General features: G+C 39.1%; 1 protein-coding gene and 1 long non-coding RNA gene across 2 annotated transcripts in view; both read left to right on the top strand.

Moving 5' to 3' along the window:
- The window catches only part of SSBP4 (single stranded DNA binding protein 4), a 150079-nt gene that overhangs the window by 38660 nt on the left and 84470 nt on the right, over positions 1-26949 (top strand). The window contains exons 2-4 of the mRNA XM_053465721.1: positions 437-509; positions 11286-11347; positions 13253-13337. Coding sequence (XP_053321696.1) covers positions 437-509; positions 11286-11347; positions 13253-13337 — 220 coding nt within the window. The remainder of the gene's footprint in view (positions 1-436; positions 510-11285; positions 11348-13252; positions 13338-26949) is intronic.
- On the top strand, positions 3036-3683 carry LOC128493226 (uncharacterized). Its single transcript, XR_008354207.1, has 2 exons — positions 3036-3138; positions 3619-3683. It is a non-coding gene; the product is annotated as an uncharacterized LOC128493226 (long non-coding RNA).

Below are 26949 nucleotides of genomic sequence, written 5' to 3'. Positions count from 1 at the left end.
GGATTAAAACCAAGAGTAGTCACTGTCCCTGAAAATATGAGGACATACATAGCTTGATAAAACCCAGGAACCAAGTCTGACTTTAAGCTATCTCCAAGAACAAAGTACTGGATGGAAAAATCAACATCAATGCCTAGAGCTCATGGTGATGTGTTGTGTTGTTTATAAGGCAGTACATATTCCACCCGCTTCCTATTGTGAATTATATTATATATATATATATATATATATATATATATATATATATATCTTTGACACAGCGTGCCGTTTTAAGGCATCTTGTGCTGTTTGCGGACATTTTTCATATAAATTACTTAAAGGTGTGCATAACGCTCAGTAATTTACAGTATTTAAAAGTACATTAACACAAAAGTTTGTTTTTTCTGAATGTTTTTCTTTATATTAACACAAATACATGTTTTGTTGTGTTTTTCAGGTTAGCTTTATATGTGTATGAATATTTACTGCATGTAGGCGCTCAGAAATCCGCACAGACTTTCCTATCAGAGGTAAGAAAAAACTAGTTTAAACATGGCTGACTTTATGATTGTACTTATGACAGCATGAATCAATAATCTTTTTCACTCTTTGCAACTTAAGGAAATAAGAAGCTCTTAGCATTTTTCATGGGGTCAGTTACCATAGAGCATATCTCCCAAGTGTCCCTATTTAGGGGGGTAGTTCCTGTTTGGGACCCAAATCCCTCAGTTCTTCTTTCTTCGACAAAATGTTTCCTCAATATTAATGCTTCGCAGTGTTCTACAGCCCTAAAAGCTTTATAGAAACAGCTGAAAATTGGTTTATAAATCAGTGTTTATATCAAATGCGCTATTCTTCTGGTGTACTCGAGATAACTCTATGGTAACATTAAGATGGGAGTGTGTTTGTCCTGCTGATTATTTCAGTTTCTGTTTAACTGAACTCCGGCTTGTTCTTCTCTAATGCCTAGCCACCCTGCATAGCCTCCATCCAGGCCTGTCCCACATTGGATCAAAACTACATAAACTTTGGAACACCTAGAGCCAAGTACCCATGGCCCATACATTCTACCTTCAGCTGAATGTGGTGGGATTTCTAGAACAGTTTTACGATAGGCGTACATAAACCTTTTTATGTATTTATGAATGTTCCAAGAAGAACAGGGTTGGCTAATTAACGTTAATTTAAATTAACATTAACACACAACGAGTGCATTAAATGTAAAAAGGTTTGCATGATACTGCTTGATATTGTAGCTTGTGTCTTAAATAGTTTACACTGGAAGGAAGTGTTGGATAAAGGATATCTTGTTAATTCTACAATATTGTATTTGCTCCTGGAGAGTAATGATTTCTTGGGTGGATTCATTATAGCAGGGGAGTAATTGTTACTAATGAAGGATTGGTTCAAACTCCTACTAATGATTACTTATCCTATGTCTCACAGATCATTACTGTCCATTACCTCACTACAGTCTGTTTGCCAAAGTGATCATTTGCTAAAGGAGTTAGACAACTTTTAGGCAGCAGGTCAATGAAACTGTTAATCCAGATGCATGTTTTTCCATTTGGTCTTAATCCCTTCCTGCTGCTTCTAGGCAGACGTTATTGATACTAAGTGGCCGTTCACTCATTATAATTGAGGAATGAATCGCTTAAATTGCACTTCAACTAATTTGGGATTTGCAAGATCTAGTCTGAGTGTGTGGATTCATTTTAATGGAATGCAAGCCAAGCAACATAGCTGGAGAACAGCATTGGGACCCGATGTTGGAAGAAGGCTTAGCTCTCCGTCCTGCAAAATTGTGTTTGTTTAATAAATGTTACATAGGGCTGCAGGGATAAACGCTTTCTGGCTCTATGAGTGAATTAAATGTGGAATCCACGGTAAATAGCGTTAAATAATTTCTGTGATAATGTATGCATTGGAAAACTGTATGCATTGGAAAACTGCATGCGTGGAAATGCAGTCGTATACTGCTTTACTTCTTAAATAGAAGTTGAGATGTAAATGTATTACTCATGTAAAGTGACTCATGTAAAGTGATTTTTGATTTTGGACATCCATATTTTAGCATACCCTTAGAAAAGGGTATTTGTATACTCACTGGTAAAATTTAGTTTCCAGGTACTATTTGCAGACATTTCTGTAAAATTCTTAATATTACCGTTAGACTGATCCTTACCTAAAAATTGAGAATCCCAGTGAGTCAAGCTTACGTACTAGTTAATGATATTTATTCCAATTTTTGTTTTTCAGCAGAATCCAGTTTTAGGGGTCATTTATGATTTTCGGGCACTGTCCTACAGTCCTGTATAGCTGACCCCACTGTCTCGCTTTTATGGGCAGTGGTGATTATGGCCCCGTTGCGGGGAGTTCTTCTTATGTCCCCTGACCGTCCCAGGAAGCTGTAAAGTAAATGGACCTTTATTGTAGCCCCCACGTGAGCACCTTGCAACACTAGCAGCGGTAGGTGAGAGGGCCAGGTTATCATGTTCTGGTCTTGTCTACTTCCAGTGCTTCCTCCTCAGGACTCCTGAAATGGTGGGGATACACAATGTGTATTATCAGCAGTAATATCAACAGGGGAAAACAGAGAAACTGACATCTATGTGAATAAGTGGATTGGTAACCCTCTTAAATTAGACTACTGAAAGTTTCATCTCTTGTTTCCAGGGGTAGTGCTAGGCGTCTGCAACATTTGGGGCTTTAGCCCATTCCAGCTTCAACAAAACATTGACAAATATTATTACACAAATACAAGCACAGCATATATATTGCAAACAAGCAAACATCCAACCCGATATTATAAATGAACATTTTTTCTCTGTGCAAATTCCCCTCATTTTGTGTAGAATCCCAATGTGCTGCTCATGTTTTATAGCTGGGGCTTAAAACAGGAGGTAGGTTGCGGTTTAGATGAGTGCTCAAAATGTACCAATCATACATCCCTATTGCCGCGAACAGTAATGATTTTTGGCAGCATAGCCCTCCATCGCAACTTGCACAAAGCCTTCTAGCTCTACAAGGTGGCTAGTCAGGAAAAAGTGGGCGGTTGGGCACTCCTCTAACTCCACCCACTTGTTTGGCCCGCACCGCCTCTTGTTACACCCCTAAACACAGATGTGCCTATTCGGAAACTATAGTAATTTCATTCAGGTAAATAAAAATAACAGGAAACCTATTAACTTTACTAAGTAATATTTAGTTTATTTGTGGAAAAAACTGTCAATCTACAGAAATGTATCTGGAAATTTGCACAAGGCCTTCCCTCATCTCCATTGTTGTTCTTTCTAAGTACCATAACCACAGACATACTCATCTATGTTTCCTTCCTGGATCGGGACAAAGAGGGAGCGGGGCGTAAAGGGGGCAGTGAGCAGCATTGCGCTCTGGGCTAACCAGTACAGGGTAGTTTGGAGCTCATTTACAAGCGTTTATGCTGTGTGTGTGTCTTAGACACTGCTTAGACCATGCTTCCTGTGCTCAGTGTAATGCACTGGGCATTGGCAGTATTGTTATGCCGGGACAGGCCCGAATTTGACGGGACAGGACCCCCAAAAAACAGGACTGTTCTGTGAAATTCGGGACTGTTGGCTGGTATGTACAGAGCAAGCAATGACAATTTTGACAACACAGACTTCAAATAAAGCATGTGAAATTTAATTTCATATTCTCTCATTTGTCAACAAGAAGATACATCATACACAGAGCTATACCTAATTGAATGCCGTTACTTTAATTTTGATTTATAACCTCTGCAACCTGTTTTTTTGTATAGAAGCTTGCCAATTTATAGGTATATTTTACTTATCCATAATCTAGTTAGACAACATCAGATCTCCAGACAACAACCATGATGCTCAGCATGCTCTGGACTAGGATGCTGGCTATGCATTGTGAGAGTAGTTTCTTGGCAAATGCAGATCTAGTCGTTGGATTGGAAAACAATATCAGAATTTCGAAGTGCCGAACGTATCCTGAAACAGGACTTGCTGAGGTCTAAAATAGTTTGTTAAAGGGTAATATTCCGAAAAATCATACAACCAATCATACAAACCAACCAACACAGTCATAAATGATTAAGGGAGAGAAAGTGTTAAAAGTAGTGCAGTCACCATAGCACCCATAGGAATGTTCTTTTGATTGTTCAACCTTTGCTTTGAACCCAAATTGCTCAAAACATAACCCTTCTAGTGCAGACGTTCACAGTCTTCATGCCCTCAACATAGACCCTTGTCTTTTGAGCTTTAGCTTTTTTTCTTTGTAAAGAAATATAACACATTTCCAATTTGAGGGTATATTTAGCCTTTAAATGTACTACCAAACGCTGTTTTAGAAAGGATGTGAATCGTTGTGTTGGTAATACTGAATGAAGCCTTGGCTTTCATTTTAAGGTAGTTTAGGAGAACAGTAAAATTTGGGTTCCTCATAGTATTAATGCGTAAATCCAATATAGTTCCTCTATAGTGTATGTTTAGTTAAATAGCTATAATCCTCCTGAACCCTGTACATTGAAGTCCCTGCATCAGCAGCCCGGTAGGCATTTCTAGATTGTGAAACATAAATATTTGTAGATGCCACCACAATCCTTTAACAAGAGGACCAAGGAATTCCTTGGCCTTCTTTTGGGCCGTGAAACTGAATATATTACCCTATGAAAATGTCATGTAGTTTGTTCCTAGGCATTTAAATGTCAGTTACAGCTTTATTGTCATGTAATGGGTTGGTATATATATTTTGGCATATATTATATTTTGGTACATCTGTCAAAGTGACTGACTAACGTAGCTGAAACATCTTTAGATTGGGGTCACTAGGATGTCTCCTAAATTCTTATTTCTAGCACCAGACTGAATCATGTAACTGTAAATTGTTCATACCCTAACAAAGAAGCATAAAATCTGACAATAGATAAGATCAATTCAGTCCATCTTGTCTGCCTGTTTTGCCTGATTTAAAAACTCAGAGCTTAATCAGACATTGGTGTTAAGGAACTCAAGTGCTTCTGTCTTTAATCCCAGACAGACTTGATGATGTTGAGATCAGGGCTCTGTGAGATCCATACTATCACTTCCGAGGCTCCTTGTTCTTGTAGACACTAAAGATAGTTCTTAAAAACTTAAATGATCTGCCTGCAAGTCTCAGCATTGAGGAGACCATTAATCTTGACCAGTCCCCCAACTCCATTTGCAGAAATGCAGCCCCAAAATTGCAAGGAATTTCCACAATGCTTCACTGTTGCCTGCAAACACCCATTGTTGTACTGCTCTCCAGCCCTTCAGTGAAACAAACTGCCTTCTGCTACAGCCAAATATTACAAATTTTGACTAATCAGACCAGAGCACCTGCTGCCATTTTTCTGTACTTTTCATGAATAGTTGAGTCCCTTGGCCTTGTTTCCACTTTGCAAGTCTTCCATGAAGACCACTTCTAGACCACTTCTGACCAGACCTCACCAGACACCAGATGGCTGCACGAGAATCCCGTTCTTTTCTGCCAATGCTGAGCAAGTGGCACTGCTGGACATCTTCCGATTGTGAAGGGAACAAAGCACAATGTTTCTTTCATCTGCTGCACTATGGGCCGACCACTGCATCTACGGTTCTCAACATTGCCTGTTTCGTTGTGCTTCTTCAAAAAGAGCTTAGACAGAACATCTGGAAACCCCTGTTTGCTTGGAATTTCTGCCTGGGAGAAACCTTGCTGATGCAGTATAACTATCTTGTGTTGTGTTGCGGTGCCCAGTCATCATCGGTTATGACTTTTGACATTAAGCTGTCTTCCACAACCTCATTTTATTAGTTTGTTTGGCTGTTCTTCATTGTCTTTTATTCCTCCTACACCGTTGTTTCTGTTTCAGTTAAGGATTGTGTTTCAATTTAGATATTATTAAAATAATGATCATTAGCACCTGCTTGGTATAACTGTTTAATCATACACCTAACTGTATGCCTACAAAAGCCCTGACTTTGTGGAAGTGTATCTGGAAGAACTGATGCTTTTTTGAAAGCAAAGGGTAGTCACAGCAAATTTGATTTGATTTTTTTTTTGGATGTTCACTCACTTTGCATTTTGTTAAATACTAAAAATAACCTATTCAAATGTCTATTTTTAAAAGCATTCCTACTTTACCGAATGCTTTCACACTTGGCTAAAACTTTTGCACACTGCTGTATATAGCGCCATCATATTCTGCAGCACATAATCCAGGTGGCATCTTAGAATTAATCCATCGGTTGGTTAAGATATTTTGTCACATACAACGCCATATCCTGCTTGCACTGATCTTTCTGTAGAACCCTGCTCTTACCTACAGCTAACCTCCAGCCTGCAGTGTCTTGTTGAATGATGAAGGTCAGCTCACTGTGAATTGCAGAATTTTATGAGACAAACAAGTGGTGCTAAAACCTCCTGAACCTTTGGAAAGTATATTTTTATGACCATTCTGAGCCATAAAACTATTCCTCTGGGCTTGGCAGGAATCAGGGAGGTCAGCTGCCAAACCGGAGGAGTACATGTTATCTTACATAAAGAAGTCCATGGTCAAAAGAGTGTAAAAGATATTGGGATACATTCACGTAAACCGCTCAATTAAAGGAGGTATCTCAAGGGAGCAGATACAAACCAGATTTTTTTTACTAAATAATTTCGACGTCTCCAACAGACTTAAACAGTGCTGAGGGCAAACTTTGAGCAGTGTTTTGTTTTATTAGCTCAAAAGCCAGTAATTAAACTTAATCACTCTTTAACACTTCCCAGACAAGAGCACGATTTGATGAGTGTAGTGGAGATCCAACAAACTGACCTACACTAGAGAACTGTGTGTATTTCACAGGAACATATTATTATGAATAATATTAATTTTCATAGCACCAGCGTATTCCGCAGAGCCTTATACCAGTTAACTTTCTAATGGTGCCAGTCTTTGTTTGACTGTAGAGTCCTAGTGGTCCCATCACTTACCACTATCACCCCAACAACTTTCTATGCCTGCGCAGCCCTCCCCATTGTAGGTTGTGCTAGAAAGTGAGGGTCAGGTAGATGTCCCTGCTTCAAAAGTTGTCAGGGTTTCCTTTTATATCTGGCCTTTTTAATTCCCCCCCCCCCCCCCCCGCCCAAATCAGTTTTGTATATTTCTACACAAGTAGAACTTTGCAAAATAGCTTACAAACATTAAGAAATAGGCAAACCTGGGAACTTTCTATATGAGCTGACCCTGAGATTCTTGAAATATTAACCCTTTAATAGCCCATCCTGAAAATTATATTACTAGGCAACCATATTATCCAAATTGCTGTAATACTGGCCCTCATGGAAACATTGGTTTGTCATTATTTAAGGATGCACTTAAATGAATCACCTGCACTCTAACAGGGATCTCAACCATAACATAGTAGTAGCCAATCCCAGGCTGGCCACCTTGCACACCAGGCAACTGCCCAGCGTGTCGCTTACCAACAGCACCACACACTAACCTAGTCTTCCCGAGTCACCTCGTCATCACCTGTCTTCCCCTGCTGGTTGCAAAAGCACCAATTGGTGCTTCAGATTTGATCACAGTGGTACAGAATAGGAAGGAGTGAGGTCAAGATTGTGTGACTTTTGGAAGCTACCCTGTCACCCTGAGGTTGGGGCAAAAACTCTGAGTCGATGGTTGTATCACTCTTTATATAATTGCATGCAGATAGTATGACAGGAAACTGCTAACAGAGTGGTATGTAAAAATGGGTGAATGGAGCCTTGACATTCTTTTGAAAGATCATAGCTAAGAGCAGAACTGGTGTTATGTATTGTTTTGTTTTTTCAGATGTAACTATATCTAGGGGCTATATCTGTGGGCTTAACCCCTTAAGGACAATGGGCGGTCCCTAAACCCATTGAAAACAATGCATTTTGAGCCCGTACATGTACGTGCTTTGTCATTAAGGGGTTAAGGGAAGTATGAGGCGATGGGGCCCCTAACTATACAGAAAAAGAAATTAGGAGTAGAGAGAGCGTGCCAAATACCACCTCCCCTTCCCATTGTGGAGATTGAAGGCTGGGGGTGCAGTATTCAGCTGGGATTCCTGGAGCCTCCAGGCCAAATGCAGATATATACCTACGGATATAAAATCATTGGTCAATGATCTGCATCTTCCATTTACCTTGTCATCTCCTGTTTGTCCGTATCACAAAACTATGGCCGTGCCCTATTGCATTGGTGGGAAATGAAAAGATCACGCTATACATTCATGTAAAGCTGACATCACGCAATTAGTTCTGAGAAAGCGCTTGCAAGCAGAGCCTCCATTGCCCTTTATTTCACATAATGCTTCACTGAGGTTATTTGTCAACCCAGCTAAATTACACAACACTGCTGTATATGTTGGTGCTTTATAAATATTATTTGAAATCATGCTTTTGCATACTTTGATAGGATGGGTGTTGGCGAAGTTGGTTCATATGTCCGATGGTGTAGTATATTGTTGACTCTCTTAAATGACTGAATCGTCTGCACCTTTCGGTATGACATGTCGTTCGTTTAATTTTCAGACTGAACCTTTTAATGAATTCACATGATGCCAAGAGAAAATGAGCTGCAGAACCCATTGTTCAACCTGTGAGGTGGCTGCTTCACTGTGCCGCTGAATAGCGCACTTCAATTAAGGCTGCCATATAAATAGAAGATATTATTGTAACACAGTAATACCTTCTCTCTGTTGTGATGCCAAGTGCTCGGCTCTACCTGTAATATTTAAGTGCAGTATGTGGCAGAAGGGTCTAATTCCCACTTTGTATGAAGGAAGTAATAGGTGTGAAACCCAGCAGAGTGCTGCCATTCCAAGCTAAGATTACCTGCTCATAACACTTGTACTCGCAGCAGGATCCAGAACAGAGCAGCAGCTGTAGGACAACTGCATTACTTTCCTTATTACCTGCTTTTAGCTAGCATAAGGGCTCCATTATCCTTCTAACAGAAGACGTGGCAAGTGGATGAAGGAAGCAGGCTCCGGGAATCCTTTTTCTTCTGGCTTCAGGCGTTATTGCCGGAGTTTAACAGCCTTATATAAAGGACACTCCATTTTTTTTCTTTTTCAGTGAAGTTTAAAAAAGCAAGACTACCCAATCTACATTTGTCAAACTGATCCCAGTACAGGTTTAGCAGGGATTCTTAAATATGTTTATTAGTGTCAAACATTCCATATTCTACTCCAACTTAATGATATCCCAGCTTGTGCTTTTATCACTAGTATATCACAGCTGAAATCCCGTCTTGATTACACTTAACAATTCAGAAAATCTGTACCTCCTAAGGAGTAATGGTTTTCATAGGGACTGCTATTAGAACCATTTAGTGGCCACCATTAGTGACGGACTACAATAGAAACTTTGGTGGGTTACAAAAGGGTTAATGTTTTAAGAGTCTTAGAATGAGCTTATATTCTTATAAGGGCTCTTTGCCGGATCTCAGTTTCGATTTCACACACATTGGTTTGAGACCATCTTTTAGACGTAATTGACCATTGAAGTATTTCATATCATCTTTTGTTTGTTTTTTTAACTAGTCGCTCTTTTGTTTGCCCAAAGTGTCACTATTTCTGCAAGACAGTCACAATTTTCAGGCATTGTCCTGCTGTCCTGTATTGCTGGCTTAATTTTTAGCTTTTGCGGACAGTTGGGATTATGGGCCAATTGATGAGATCCTCTGATCTCCTAAAATCAATAGACGTGCAGTTGCCTGACCATACCCACTCCCTCCTCTGGCCTTGTCTGCTCCTTGCCTCTAGCCATGCTCCCGATACAGGTGTCATGGTTTGTACACCTGAAATGTTGGGGGTATGCTGAAAAGACACACAGTATATCCCACTGTTCACCTGAGATATGGGCAGGCTCGCCAGAGATAAGCAGACAAGCATAGACATGGATAATAAACATCCTAAAAACTGGAAAAACGCTGGTCCGTTTTGTAATTGGTTATGTTATATTATTTTGGTTATACTATATAAAAATACACTCTACGTTTTAGTTAGGTATTATACTTCTATATCCTCAGGTATTTCACTACACCGCTTTTCCTAAAAGCTTAACATCCAACGGAATCTTAAAATCAGGGGAAATAGTGGGAATATTAATATTTAATATGTGCCCTATCCATAAATAAGCCTACCCCTATAAATAAAATGTAATGTTATTTTTGTCTATCTAGAAAAGATTCCTACCAATATATTTACTCTTTTTTCTTCTCAATTAGCTTGGTCTACTTTTTCCTGCATTAAATCGCCTCACAGGGTTGGGGCAAACAGTGGCAGCGTTATATATTTGGGTCTTCCAGCGGCTAGCTTTGCGGCTGGTACAAATGACAGGTTATCTTTGATTTATACTGTATATTATTTCTCAAAGTTCCCTTTTCGTGCGACGCAGCTTGTCACCCCTAAAACAGCTTCTCTTATTCCAAGTCTGACACATATATATGTTCACCAGAAAAAGTACATTAATGTTATATAGGTGAGAAATCAAATTTAGGCTACCTGGGAAATTCAGTTATGTGCCCCATGCTTTTGTCAGTGACAAATGCTCTCCATAGACAACAATAACAGTGGGACTGTTGTGAGGCATATCACGTATAACCTCCCTCTGAAATGTGTCACAGTACACCGTGTTAAGCAGTGTGTGTATGCTGTGTGTCAATCGTCTCACTTTTTTTTTTTACTGCTTTTACACCACACGGTGTACGCCATTTACATGTTGAAGTGTTACATGTGCTTTTGTGTTATTATTGACATCATTTCTATACAGCTGCGATGATGCAAATGCCTGCTTTGAACATTTGCAGAGCTCCCGAATCCGTGGTTTTGAGAGTCCAACTGTGCAAATTATGAGCTGTGTTCTACAGGAAAAATGTGTTGGCTTTCAATACCAACTGCATATCACGACTGGATGTGATATAAACCCAAAGCTTTTCTCAAGAAGACTGGAAGCCACACAAATACTGTTGTGGTCGTGCGGTTGGACTGTCCTATGTAGAGTATAAAAATGACCCATTTTTTTTTATAACACAAGAGATTGTAAAATAGAAAATCAGAGAGAAAGGAAAGAGAGGTTGAGATAGATCGGTGTATGATCTTGAAGGTAAAGTCCCATCATAGTATTTTTTTTATTTCTAACTATTATTTTTATTAATATTATTTTATTCAATTTCAAAGCAATCATAGTTTTCAGGTATGTGTTCTAGCTCTGTTATCTAAGCCCAATCTACTAGACTATGAATATGTATTTATTTATTTTTTAAACTTTGCCTTACCTGTATTTCATATATTTTGCAGATACGATGGGAGAAAAATATCACATTAGGCGAACCTCCTGGGTTTTTACACTCGTGGTGGTGGTAAGCTTCATTTTCCTTTAACTGTTTTGGCAACATGTCTTCATAACCTAAATCTAACAAAGCAGCGTGTTACATAATACATATTATATTACAACAATAATATGAGATTATATAATTTTGTAATCTTCATTAAAAGTACCGTTCTAGACAAAACATTCATTTATCGCTTTAAGATATTTAGAAAAAAGAATCTACAAAAAAAAGCAGATCTGTCATTTCATTCTTTCCTTTGAAGGTTTAACCACACAAAAGATTTAAGAATCATTACAGCTTCTATGGCAACACCTATAAGCTCCTGCCTTTGTGTCAAGTGAGAATTGAGCATTCACCTAAAACTATAGATGATATATGTAATGCTGCATTTAGTTTAGTTTAGGAAGAATGCTACCTTCGGCAGGCTAGGTCAAGCAGCACATTTAATTCGACAATTGAAACTGTATGGATGTATTTACGCCACTACAAGAAAATCTTTCCTATAAAAATCTTCATACATTTTTCTGTGCTGGGTGGTTTTACTGACCAGGCAGACTGTAATCTGATCATATAATATGGAGGGTTTCCTATGGGCTGGGATTGTCACCACTACATTAATAGCTGCTCTCAATAGCACTAATTAAACAAATTGCAATTCACAGAAGAATCTGTGCAGATTTGATTCAAAGTGTAGGATCTAGATTCTCCTTCTGTGTTTGATTTGACTCTTGGGAACCCAGAGCCATTCATACCGCCTTGGAGAGGAGCTGTGACTTGTCTATGTTCTGACTACAATAGAAAATGCTCGTAAATAATGGTATCTTTTCCACACTAGGGACCCATCGATTATGAGAGAGACACAAATTTCAAGATTATTTATTGGTGCTCCATTGGGATTTAGTTTTTTTTTTTATCAATCTCTAGCAGCATCTATGGAACTAAAATAATTTCTTATTGCATTTTGTACGCAACAAGCCGTCCACTCAGTCCAAAAGGTTAGAACACTGTGATTCAGAGTGTGTAGAACAGAGCAACAAAATGCTTATTTATCACCACTGTCTCCAGGTCATATCTGTGGTACCTACATAAAAGTTAACCCTCTATAACCTATAATGAGAGCTGATTGGATTTATCCTTGTTTAATAGCTGAGGTCCTGAAAATATTACACTAATCCCCACAAATGACGTCAAATGTTTATCTGCCTCCTCATCCATTGATTAAACCAGAGTTTTGAAGCTACATCAAAAAAATGTTCTTTAATGTTGTTATATGAGATGACTAAGTTATGCTTCATATGAGTGTTCTGCTTGTAGCTCTATAAGCCTAGTTACAGACCATGCTCTTAAAATCTAAATTTAAGTTTTGTGGTTTGCCATCACCATGGATTAGTTGGTCGTCATCTGTGTGTTGAACGGCCTAGATTATATTTTGGGCTACATGAAGAACCCTTATTTACTGAGCTGGCTTGTAGCTTTGCTGTTTTGATTTACATGTCAAACCATAGAACAATATACATTGGCGCGGGATGAGTGTAAGGAGAGTAATTTAAACTGCTTATTCCCTATTATACTTGGTCTTTCTGTATTCAGTGGACAAGGCCAGCTTGGCTTATGCTTGGGTTATCACAACTGATTTCATAAGGGCAGCCTCTGATTTCAGGATTTGGTGGAACTTGTGTTCCACCACCTACCTGGGCTTGCCCCATTCTCCTGCTGGTAGCCATGTCACCTGGCCACATGGCTAGTCCTGTATTCTATCAACCATCTCAGGCCCCTACCTACTGGTATATAAAGAAAAATGGAGCCACTCTACATGCAAAAGTATAGCAGTGAATGATTATAACAGAGAAAACATATGTTATGCTTCTAATAGAACATTAACTATAGTTGTACTTTAAATGTAATCTACTTATAATGTATAATATTCTGCAGTGTATTCTGGGATCTGTACTGTGCAGCACCGGACAGACGGGAGACATGTGAACATTCAAGTGAAGCCAAGGCGTTCCACGACTATGTAAGTCCGCATTTATTACTCCTGTACGGCTTTTTTAGTTCTCTGGCGGGCTACTTGTGTTTTTCGCCTTCTGGATACTGTTTCTTAAAAGAAAACCATGAGTTTGTGTATATGATGCCAGTCATATAGTGCTGGGAATGCTACTGGTGAAGCTTGCAAGCATCCCCTTTCCAACGATGAGGGATGGTGGAAAATTTCTTTGAAAATTAACACAGAGGGAATGTATACATTTTTAAAGGATATATATATATATGTATGCGGTTATTTTTTGATTGTTTGCTTTGAATGATTTAAAGGTTAAAATATTTTGGGGCTGAATCTGCAAGCAAACAAACACTGTTTGTTGAGTCCAGTCATCGGATCTAGCGCTTGGTAATAAGAGATATGCACACTAGATTAACAAATGCTGCAGGTTGTGTCCACCATCATCACATAATGGCTGACAGTTAAATGATTTGGGGCATATGGCTATATATTTGTTGAGAACTTGCCTGTTTTGTTCAGTGAATCGGGGAATGTTTTTTTTTTCCCGGTTATTTTTCCCAACTGAACCATGTTTCACCGATCTTTTACAAGACTCTGGTGAAACATAGAAAGGCGGTTGGAACGGCTTTGAGAAGACGTAAGTGGTGTGTGCCAAGCGAAGCCTGTTGCGTACGGCTTTTTGTTTGGCGGTGGCACATTTGTGCATGATTCAGGCTGAACATATATTCCAGTGGGCCTGCTGTGGGCTTTGTATTTAATTGGGGCCTCTGTGGTCGAGGAAATACTTTCCTACTGGAAGCTTGCGCGAAAGTTCAGTAGGGAATTTTTCCGTGCGTACATGGTCAGAAGTGTCTTCGTGCGCCAAAAAAAAGGCAGACTCCTATCACACTGTGTCCTTTCCGCTTGATTTTCCTAAGGGCTTTTCTGTTTTCTTGGTAACCTGCCTCTCCATATTTATGTCATCTACAGCATTGCCTTACACTTCTTTGAAGCACTTGGATGGTCTGGAGCTTTTAGTTTTGTGTGTAAAATAACTAAACGTGTACATAAATGTGTATTTGTTTATACCTTTGGTGTAATAGCTATGTAATATTGTTTGTATTCTTTATACCTATATTGTTTCTGGTATGGATCACCACAGGCCTGGACTAGCCATCCGGCACAGCGAGCAAATGCAACGTCCATGCACTTTTACACTCTTCAGTGTGCCACTGGCTTAGAGATACTTGCTACTCATATGTAAGGGCATTACGTGCTGCATGTATCCAGCATGTGGCCAGGCGTATGTTATTTACCGCCATTGGCCCTAAAGAGCCAGGGCCAGTTATAATTTGTAGTGTGTTCCTGGATCATCCTCTGTGCAATATAAGTATTTTTCTGAATGTTCAGTACTGCAACTGCATTGCAGATTCCAGGAGTTTGTTGCATGAGGACAGTTTATCAATATATATATATATATATATATATATATATATATATATATATATATATATTGTGGCTATAAATGTATTTATTTTTTAATATATATTTTTTTTATGGAAGTATTATGGGCTGGGCGTAATATCCATCATGTATCTGAATAGCAGTAAGGCCAACTAACTTTCACAAAATATTAATTTTCTTCCCTAGGTCTGACTTCTTTAATACATTTGTACGTTTCCATTACCATATCAACACTAGCACTGCAGGGTGGACCCATGTAGAATTCCGCTTTGCAATATTTGAAATGCATTTAAAGCTAAATTAATAGTGTGTGGGTAGTGAGATTAGGTGGGAAATATATGCGGGATCCAATTGTGCGAGGGAACCCTCAAGAATAATATATATTTTCCTGTTTTTGGTTAGTGGGTTTCAAAAGATTCATTTAAACATTAGTCCTGTAAGCATGGCTTGGAAGGGAAATGTTCACCCTGGCTGTTGGGTTTATTAAGCTATATTACATGGTCTGAATCGTATGTCCCTGGTTAGAATTTGACGGCAGAATAGAACCATTCGGCCCATCTAGTCTCCGTGTTTTTCCTGCTGTAAAATCTTTAAAACCTCAGTCAGCTCTTGATCCGATCATAGATGTAGGATATCCATATGCCTACCCCGTCCATGTTTAAAGTTCCTTTCTGAATTAGCCTTAACCACTTCTGCTGGAAGCTTGTTCCACTTTACTACCACCCTGTCAGTTTGTCAAGGAGTGAATGTTTTCTCTTTTTTTGTGATGACTTGCTATCTTACACTCTTACAAAGTTTATTGTAGGATGCCATTTTTTGTTTGCTTATTGCTATGTCCTTGGGGTTAATTCGTAATATAACCGATATTTAATTATTCTGCAAGGATATTCCTGAGTGGAATCAAGAATTAAAGCATCAGCATTTGTACCGGAGCAGTCCCAGAATCAACTGTTTTTCACCATGAACCACCTCTGTAATTTCCTCATCACCGCGTCTGCAATTAGCAGCGGATATGTTTGCAAACCATGTCAATGAGTTGGAAAACACTTTCCAAGGGCCAAGTACTGCCCAGTAACCCAGGAACTCATCATGCGTGTTCATCTTTTCCACAGTCTGGTTTTTGGCAAGGGTGGAATAGGTGAATGGGGGACTCTCCAACAAAGGACCTGCTGCTTGACAAAAGAAAACCGATACTCCCTTTGTAGCTAGCCTACAACGTAAAAAACGGGGGAAGGCAGCTGTGCTTTTGGGTGTTAGATCGATCCCTGGTTATAATTCTTGTGTTGGTAGCTCATAACTGAAGCATAGCATGCTGGGATGTCAACATTTAACTCCTTCTTGTATTAAAGGGTGTTCAAGGGCATCTTTGGGTATTTATTTCAGGACAGCTGTCCTGCAGGCAAGTCAACGCCACAGATCTTGTACACTTTAAAATCGACCGAGCCCTTTTCTTTTCGTGCCAAGCTTATCTCACACGGTAGCAGTCAGGCTAAAAATTAAAGTGTTATGCAATATGGCAAAGCGTTATATGGACGCTTAGTTATCTTAATCTATTGTGGAGCGGCCATGTTGAATTGTTTTCTAGACACTTAACCAGACCAGGTACTTTACAGCACCTATAGCCTATAGAATGTGCATGATTAACCCCTTCCTTGAAATAAACCGATCATTAGTGAAGGGTGGGAAAGTAAGTTCAGGAATAGAAAGCATGGGGGATACCTGGTGACTTCGCAGGCTGGCTGACGTGGAGGTCTCCCCTTCAGGCTTCCTATGAGAGACCGGAGGGAGCTGTAATGGTTCACACCGGACCAGACGATGGTAATTAAGTACCTTTTACCCCATGTTGACATTGAACTCAGTCGTGCTAAAGTAAAATTGACTTTGCTTTTTCAATCAAGGAACTCTGAAACAATTTTACTCTAACTGAAGTGAACAGGGAAAGCGCAAGCTTTAGATAGTTTTGAGTAATACAACATTAATGCCAAGAACAGTGTAGGTGGCAGGTTCGCATTAAGCTTGGTTTATGAAGCAGCAAGACTTTAGACAGAGTAATAAGCACACAAGCCCAACTTCAGGAGCCTTGCACGCTGTATTTGGGCATATGAAGTGTTGTATTCATCTGAATGAATATCCTGACACTGTATTAGTGTAATATATTAAGGATGAATAATAAAGGAAGCTGAAACCTTCCTGCCAACCTGCATAGTTAAACTTGTGTGGGATACATGGTTAAATCTAAGTATATAATAGATAGCTCACTGGCTCCGACTATAATTAAATTCTGGCAATTAACCTCTTTCGTTATTTTATGTGGGCCTGTATAAATACGGATTTACAGAGGCAGAATTTTTTTTGTACAAGTTGTGGTACATCCGAGACATAGCTGGAAAATTCCAAGGAATGCTAATCCAGAAATCATCCTTTCCATCTTCATATAGGAGATAGTGGGGTTGGAGATAGACCACAAGAGGGGAGCTAGCCACAGGTGGGTTAGGAAAGGGGCCAGAAATGGGTAGAAAACAGCTTGAATCCAGATAGAAGCAGGAGGGCAACAAAGAGGTCAGAAGGATTGCCCTAGCTGCCCTATCCAGAGCAAAGCTGACAATGTCCCAAGTGTGTCCTGATGTGCTGTTAGCCTCAGTGGGGTTTGAGCTATACCACTGCTTGTTTTTAATTTTGCATTTAGGGACACTGTTTATATCAGATGTATGTCACTAAAAGATGTGTTACACTTGGTAAACAGTGAAAATTGAATTGACTCTAAACATTTCTTCCGGCTTCTAATTTCTTGTTTTCTGTAGACCTGTACATATGATAGATTTACATTTTGTTCGGAGGAATTCACCCGTTATACTAAACTGTGTACATGTTTATGTAGCTTTACCGCAACTTTGGATTATGTTACAGTGTGTTAAAGCACCTGTATAACCAAACTAATCAGTCAGCCGTCAATATGTTAGCCCTAATGAACTTCTTCTGGAGGTGCATTATATTTCAGTAATCCACATGTTAATTTTAAATTGAACTCACCTTTGTTGGAATGTACTGCTGGCTTCTCTGGTGGTGACGGGGTTAATACCTCAGCAGTGCACAGGATTTTCTAAGATTTTCCTTGCTGGAGAACTGGCGGCTGTCCCAGATAGAATGATTTCAGATGATGGAAAGATACAGAGAGCTGTTTTGTTCAAGACAAGATTGCAAAACTGCTAGTACACTGGGTACAGGTAACAAAGTGCATCTGGCCAGCTCTGACGTTCTTGACCTTGAAATGCACTTCAGGTTTCGGACAGTATGATTCCAAGTGAACATGGCAAATAATCCCTGAAACCGCTTTTCATGAGAAATCAAAAAAATGCATCGTGTACTTGATGCTGTTCGACGAAAAGAAGAAGAAACCCAACATTTGGATGATAATGTATGGTAAATGTTAGAACATGAATAATCAGGCTTACAAATTCATACCTCATATTATGAATCCGATCCAAAAAATTAAAGCAGCCCATGGGACCTGCGATGGCTACCAGGGCTGGACTGGGGACCAAGAGGTGGCCCTGGCACTTTAAGCCTAGCGGCCACCAATGACATAAGTGTGGCCAATAGCTGTATATGTTATAATTGTGAGTTATAATCAAGAGACATTAAGCAATAAGTTGTACACCTCCTACCAAAAATATGTGAACATTAAAGTAAATAAAACAAACATAGAAAACCCTGCATGTTGTCTCAAGTGCTAAGTTTCCATTTAAACCTTTTCTTTATAATGGTCTGTCTGGGGGCTGTAAGGTGGTTGTGGAGATGCCCCCCCCCTCCAAGGGAGCACGGTGTGGGTGTTAAGCATTTTCCTGGGGAAATTGCATTAGGTGTGCAATGTGTCATATAGTTGACCCAAGTTCAGGTACTATACCCAGGAAAGAAATTTGAGCATATTAGCAGAACCAGTTCCTCTAGACATGTGAGTAATGACTTGCATTGTCCTGATCTTATCTACTGCCTCTGTCCCTGATATTAGGGGGTGAGGTCTGCCTCCAGTGTCTGGGTATTATAGTTTTAGCCGTTTGAAGCAGGTGGACTGTCAATGACCTTTTGTATGGGCCTAGTGCCTTGGATGTGTGGCGAAGAAACCCTTATATTTCAACACCTTGATTATTGTTCCCCAATATTCCAGTAATTTAGGACAGCTCCACCGTATGTGGATATATGTGCCAGGAGACTAAAGACATCTCCTGCACCTGTCTGGTCATTCGGGTTAAATCTTTTATGCCAGAAGGGACTTGTACCACCGGATCAATAATTTATAGGTTGTTTCTTGTATCACAACTGAGATTGACCATTTATGCATGAGAATTAAGATTTTGACCAACCAGCCTCCACGAGGCTGAGTTTGAGGTCTCTTTCCCACATCCTAAGAAAGTATGGGTGCGTCAGATGGCCAGTCTGGGCCTGGCGGCTACATATTTTCAGGCACCTGAGAAGGAGGACCCATGTTTTTGTTTTTTCTAACTTATTTTTGTTTCTTTTTTCCATTATTACAATGAGAGCATTGTTAAATCATGAATACAAATTATCTTAAATTTTCTAGGAGTATCATTACAATAGCATACAGTGGCTAAAATAAACATTCACAATTTTATACACACTCTTTTGAGGGTCTGCTCAGTCTTGGAGGATGGTGTGAGGTGCAGGTTTGGTATGCTTTCCATACATCCAAACGCAAATGTTTGATTTCTAGAGGAACATCAGAGAACCATTAAAATAAATGGCCAGCAGCCATCCTTCTGTCTTCTGCTTCGAGCATCAAAGCCGGGCACCATTTGGTACAGAACGTGAAACTGAGGCAGGCCTCCCAGTGTCATGACATTGCATTGTACAAATATGGGCAAAGCAGGCACGCGGGGAGCTCTCTGCCAACAGGGGAACCTTTTGGTGTTGTTGCTGTGATACTGATCTAGCTGGGAGGTAATAGCTGTGTCGAGGAAGGGGGGAACAGACTCGCAGCAGCAGCTGGCAGATCAGTGGTAGCAGCAGGGATTGAATAAACTGGGGACATGGAGGAGCAGGGGGGGTGATAAGAGAGGAGAGCAAACTCACTGTGTGCTGCAGAGGAACCTGACACCAAAGACTGCAAATATATCATACAGAGGGGAATTTTATTTAAAGGCACAGTGCATCTATAATGTATCTCAGTAGATTCAAATTAGCCACTTCTGCTGTGACTCATAAGAAAGGTATTTATAAAGTGCTTGCCCTTCAGGAAGTCTGTTTCTGAAGTTGTCCAACTTACTTCAAGGAGAAAATACAATTACAAGACTGTTATGTTACAGATATGCTACTTGACTTCTGTGAGTTGTTATGGAAGTATTTTCCATAACAAGACCGGTTAACCGGTGGCTAATTCCTCTCGCCCCAAGCTAAATGCAAACCATAAGTGTTACGATACGTACTATATGACCAAAATGATGTGGATACTTGATCATCATGCCTTTATGAGCTTGTTGGACATCACATTCTAAAACCATGGGCATTAACATTGGGTTGGTCCCCCTTTGCGCCTGTAACTGCCTTCTGGGAAGGTTTTCCACAAGATTTTGGCATGTGTCTGTGGGAATTTGTGCTCATTCAGCCTAAAGGGCATTTGTGAGATCAGGCACTGATGTTGGACGAGAAGGCCTGGCTCGCAATCTCTGGTTCCAGTTCATCCCAAAAGTGTTAAGGTCAGAGCTCTGTGCCGGCCACTCAAGTTCTTCAACAGCAAACTTGTCAAGTCATCTCTTTATGGACCTTGCTTTGTGCAAATGGACATAGTCATACTGAAACAGGAATTAGCCTTCCGCACACTGGTGGCTTTGTATGCTGTAGCATCATTACCCTTCACCGGAACTGTTACACCTGTTAGCAATGGGTGTGACTGAAACACCTAAATTCCATAATATTGAGAGGTGCCTACTTTTGCTCATATAGTGTACATAGGTTTTATGCAGCATAAAAAAACAAGTCCAGACATGAATTCACATGCATTCAGTAATTCCATGGTGTCTTTAGTAAACTAGAGTGCCAGAGAGTTGTTCATCACATTACAAATCAAAAGGTTCCTCAGTCTTCATTGAAAGCTTAAGAACAATTGAGTCTATTCAGGCAGTTTTAAAGTTGGGATTTTTTGGAGTTCAGTCACGATAGCTTTGATGAAGTTACCTTGCGTGTTACTGTGAGTTACTTTGGGTTTTAGTTTTTATATTTGAGTATTAGTTAGATCCTTTAGTACATTTTCAGGAGGTAAGTTTTCTTACCTTAATTTCCATTTAGCATTAATGTACATTTGAAAATGAGACATTAGCTTTTTCATGTTTTTTTTATACATTTAGTTTGCCTCTCTGGCCTTTAATTCCTTGAAGGGCCGGGATGGAAAAGACAGCATAATCACCTGGGTAGGAAGGGTAACTGAACAGGCAGCATATTACACCCCCACAGTAGACACACCATAGTGAAATCCATCCTCTCCTTGCTGTACCTAGTTTAAGCAACAGTGTTGCCTAGGGTTCATAGGCCACAAACAAAGCAAACAAATGGCATATGATATAGAAAATCCATATCAAATTTTGATATGGAAAGATGTCCTATACAAATTATCTTGCTCTTTCTTTCTGTCTCTCCTCCTCTCTCTCTCTCTCTCTCTGTCTCTCCCTCTCTCTGTATATATATATTAGATGTGTGTGTTCAGTTTGTCAACTTTTTTATAGATAACAAAATAAAAGTGTAAATGCTTTATTACTTGCATACTTCCCCACTGTGTTCAACAAGTCTGCTCTTATGACTGGGATTCGCAAAGCCTTATTATAGAGCTATTTACTGCCTAATCCTCCTTCTCCCCTTTTTGTTTATTCCTAGTCATCAAACCCTCAATTATTTGTCAGGTTTTCATTAGCAGTGGTGATGCCCAGCTTGCCAAAAAGAGAATTAATACAATGCTGTGTTTAGCCATGGAGAGAAGGAAAAGGCTGAATGGAAGCAGCAGGTAGTGGAGGAAACGAGATGTACTATAGGGCTACTTTGTGTGACTTCACTGCACTCTGCAGCTAAATAAAACTGCTTTACCGTTTTTACCTTGTCACCTGTTCTGTATATGACTTCTTGTATAGATTGTATGACTTTGAAAGACCAAATGTGTGAAATCTAAAGTAATTGAGACACCAATAACTTTTGTTTTTCTCCCAAAGACATACCATTGGGAGTTCTACTAATATTGTCCTTCTTGACTGGTATGTTTTTCACCTGCTGTTTTAATCTTGGTGATAATGTGTATCCTGCCATTTTGATGGGCTGGACCAAGTTAAGTGTTTGGCTGGAGCTCATGGCGGTTTATTTGATGATGTTTTAGGGAAGATTTTGAGATTGGCATTATGGGTCAAATTCCTGGTGTCATGGTTGTTGTAGCAGGAGTGGGGTAAACCTTGCAGAACTTTCAACTTGGGTGTTCATATAAAGCATTTCGTAACACAGGGTTTTGTCAGAAAAACAAGGTGCCGTGTTACCTGTGGGAGATTTTAAAAGTGCCTATAAAGTGGTTCAAGAGAAATGGTTCTTTATAGTAGATTGTGAAGCATTTTTCTTAGAGAGCCAGCATTAGAGCACTTAATCTATAAAATTGTACAGTATAGAGCTTTGTACACCTCATAGGTTTCTACATTAAGTGTACTTAAGTAAGAGTATGCTCGAAGAAGGAAGCCAAAGAGGTTTGGAAAGCTCTATACAGTATAGTTTTCAACATCTCCGATGTTGGTCTAGTGCAAGTGATAACAACCAGACCAAGTGCAAACTGAACAAGTTGTATGAGGTTTCAAGATCTGACTGATTGGTGTAAGCTGTGACAGGCAGAACTAGAGCTGTGAAATGAAAACTGTTATTGGGTCACTTATAGAACTTCATCTTGTAACCAATTTAGTTGTCTTATGCACATCTGTATGTGGTGGGACTAAAAACAACATCCCTAAATTTGAAGGCACTCCAGAATGGGGTCAGCGAGGACACCTTGGGGACCTTTGACTTAACCTTTGCTCAGCATCTTTTTCTTTATTTGCCCTCTATTCTTCTGTGTACATGGTCACCAGCTGCATGAGATGAGATGCCTATTTTTGTCAGGAGATGCTGTCAGACATCAAATATCACATTCTGACCATCCTGTGAATGAGATCATCTTGCATTTTTCTATTGAAACCTGTTAGTTTTCCCAAAGGTTATATCCTGTCTTATTAACTCTTTAAATAATGAAAGTAATAGACGCCAACTGGCAAATTGAGGAGGATTAACCAAAGAGCCTTAAATATTTCCTTTCTTTACATTGGACTGTATGAGCTGTGATAATAATGTAATCTTGTGTATGTGTAAGTAATGAGCCCTCAATTAAATATATTTCTTTCCATGGTCATACACAGCTTTAAATATAACATTGAATCTAAAATAAATATTTCATTTATCTAAACTATCTTTCCAGATTTGGAATTTAAAGCTGGCATTTGCCAGCCACAGTAAAAATGACTAGAGTGAACGAGGTTAAGTGACAACGGATTTAATTACAGAAACTAAAAATGTGTCTGAATCGTTTTTGGTCCATTGGCACAAGTCTATTGCATAGTGAATTTAGACCATTGAAACTACAACTCTCCTGAAAACTCGCCTGCCACATAGGTGCCCACGTACGTGGGTGTCTAACATACTTCTTGAAGTCAACTGGAGACCTTGGCAATTATGTATAAAAGTGAAAAACATCTACACATTATCACACTAAATTTAAGCTATCTGAACTTGTATAAGACTATAGTAAATGTGAGGAAATACGTGTGTCTTCAAATACCTGTTAATCAAGTCAGAGAGCAACTTTCCCTATTTAAAGAAATATGTAGAATGCATATATGGTTTGGCTCCATATGGTTTGGCTCCATAGTATTGTAACATTGACACGGATATCCCCTCACAAGAGCTGAAATATTTAACCAGATCCCCCTTGAAAACAATGTCACCTATGTGCATGTTTGTTTGGATAATGTAAGAGGTTGTAAGGCTGAAAGAGCAAGATTCCTTCAGCTGAACGAACCCAGCACCTTCAAGGTTAAACAAATTCTTCGCCAGCTCTATCCTCACCAGGCAGTGACATGTAGAATAGATGTGACCTATTTTTATACTCATGATGGTACTGGAGGGCTAATCCCCCAAGGACCCCTCCTTTCCCAGTATGGCTGTTCCCTCTCCTGCTTTCCCTCCCTCCCGAAATCGCTCCCTCCTACAACACAGGAGGAATCTGTGCATTGTTCTGCTTTCTGTTATTGAAAGTTTCCTTTACCCGTAAATTTAGTCATCTATCCTTTCTCTCTAAGCCAACATGGATTTAATTATGTAATTAAATGCAAATATGTAATAGCTTACATTAAGTATATGATAATGTGAGATTCACCCGTGAGAATCACTCGTTCTCTCTTTGAATTTTAATGGCTGGTGGATATATATACATATATATCTATATATATCTATATATATATATATATAGATATATATATATATATATATAGATATGCAGGTCAGTGCAACAACATTGCTTTAAATAGTGATTCTGACAGTTAAATTATTCCCTAAAAAATGTGTTTTTTTTGCGTGGAAATGGATCCCTGGTTGGCAAGGGAGAAACCTGGTGCATAGTCTATATTTTTCACATAGTTCATAGCAAAGCTGCCCTTTATCATGTTGGTTTTAAAGCTACCAAATCTTTATTTTTGTGGCCCTGTCTCAAAAATGTCATATATTTAAGGTTTAACATGGATCTTTAGGGTGGGTCCTATATTATTTACTTCAAATATACTTCAAATAAAAATTAGAATAATTTGCAATCAAAAATTAGAAATCTAAATTGTACCTAAAATAGATACAGAGTGTGATTTAGTAGCTGAAATTTAGAACAAAAGGCCAGAAAAGCATTTTTGCCATGGTTAGGATCGCTCAGAATCATTCAAAAAAAATACCCTTGTATTGGTAGTTCTAAGTGTCACACTGACCTGAACCGCACATCTGGAATACGTTTTTCCTCTATAACTGTCCCCCACCCTGTAGGGATAATCACGTTCCCATGTTTGCATTTATCGTTTCATACAACAACAATGGGGCTAGTCTACCCAGTTTCATTAGAACAATAACATATTCATTCTATATGTGTTTTTTTGTAGCACTGGGGTATCCAACACTGTCTCAGAGGACCACAGAAATAACATGTTTTAAGGATGATACAAAACACATTGCATAGGTGCATATTGTTAATTAGATGTTAATTATATGAATCCTGCAACCAGAGGAATGTTTAAGATCCTTAAGGAAGCCATTGGACACCCATGCCTTTTTAATCCATCGCAGAAAAGCAGAAAGAATGCCTCACAGTTTGTCTATGACTTACTATGAAATAGCCACCTACTAAATTATTAAGTAATCTGGATAAAAATAAATTACATTTTTAACTGAGAAATCCAGCCCTTTAAAGATGTACATCCAATGGCTTTCTCATCAACGTAACCATTGGCTTGGCTTCGCATGGTTTGGGTAGAATTGGCTAACATGAGCCTTCCATCCCCTCCCTTCTCATACATGACTGATCGACCATTTTCACAGCGTCCGACCTCCAAATTAGAAAACCTGTAAAAAATAAGCGAGGAGCACAAGACCGTATCCTGCCTAATTCAGCTAATTGAGTAAATTGAGACCATTAACCAATTAATTTAGATCAAAGTAAATGAGAGCTACTGTGTCAATTAAGTGTAGAGCATGTGTAAACAGAACGACAGAGTAACACATTGCTTTAACAAAGACGGTGGCAGCTCTAATGTAGCCAACATTTCATTTACAGTACGGTGAGGGAAAGCATTTTAGGGTAATTATGTTGTTGTTGCTAGAGGTGTTTGTATTAATTTGTGCTCAGAGTTTATGTTTTTGTTTGGGATATCCCTGTAACTAGCATGTGAATCCTTACACCTTATATGATTTCATCTATAATCAGGAGCTTCTTGTCCCAAAAGGGACTAACTAATACAATTGCACAGGACCTGTGGCTGGATCTCTCTCCTGACTCACTTTCCTAGTGGCTATTGAAATTAAGTGTGGTTCTTGCGTGTAAATGAAATAGAATGTTTTCCGTTTTTAGAGGTAAGAATATAGATTCGTATACTCTATTGAGTGGATGTGCCTTAAAAGTGAATTTGTGTTTTAAAGTAGATGAGGAGAATCATTAAGCAGAAGTAACTTTGAGAGCTTTCCTCCTGCTTTTCCACCATCGATGATGATTTTACATTCCTTTGTAATTGAATCCATGAGGTCTATTCACAATACCCCAAGGAAGGGACGACAAACTACAGCATCAACACTTACAGTCTATTTCATTATATACCATTAATTTCTTTTTTTATGAGAACTTGAGTTTTCAGAACCAGAAAGGTATTTGAAAACTCCAGAACTCCATCAACATTAAACAAAACACTATAGAACCCCATCACCAATCAAACAGTGAACCAAACCTAATCTCATGGGTTCTACCACTCTCTTGTTTTTGAAAACTCGCAAGTAGAACTACAAAACCTGCAAGAACTTACCATCTAGACCATCACAAACAGCAGAACTATTTTTAACCTAATAAGGAGACGCGTAGTTTAACCCATACTGTCATTAAGCTAGATTTTCATTTTAGGAGCAAGAAACACATTCGTAGGAAAGGAACAATATGACATCACATCTCCTCTGTCTCTTAAGTGTCTGTGGCAGACACAATGGCTCTTCTATTATTCTAGTGTTCAGCTACTCTAGCTCTAAACCCTTCCACGACTGTTAAGAGAATTAATATGTGGTATCATGTTAAAATGATGTGCACACTCCGTTTAAATACACATCATCAATACATACCACTAAGATTGATTTAAATATGTACTCGTTATGTTTTTTATTTCACACGAACAGTTGACTATGTATTGATTGTTAGGTCTTCAGCTATATATACAAGTACAGTGTAATGCTACTTTGCAAATACATACCTAATCCTATTGTACACATGATCACCACTCATGTAGTGTGACAATGCACACACATGAATGTGCAGTTGGTGTGCATGCCTCAACGGAACATGATGATGAGTCATAGCAAAGTCCATTTATCTTCACACATCCCC

The sequence above is a fragment of the Spea bombifrons genome, chromosome 1 (genome assembly GCF_027358695.1).
Source record: "Spea bombifrons isolate aSpeBom1 chromosome 1, aSpeBom1.2.pri, whole genome shotgun sequence".
Lineage (NCBI taxonomy): Eukaryota > Metazoa > Chordata > Amphibia > Anura > Pelobatidae > Spea > Spea bombifrons.
The sequence above is the reverse complement of the archived record's forward strand: the minus strand, read 5'-3'. Positions and strand labels throughout refer to the sequence as shown.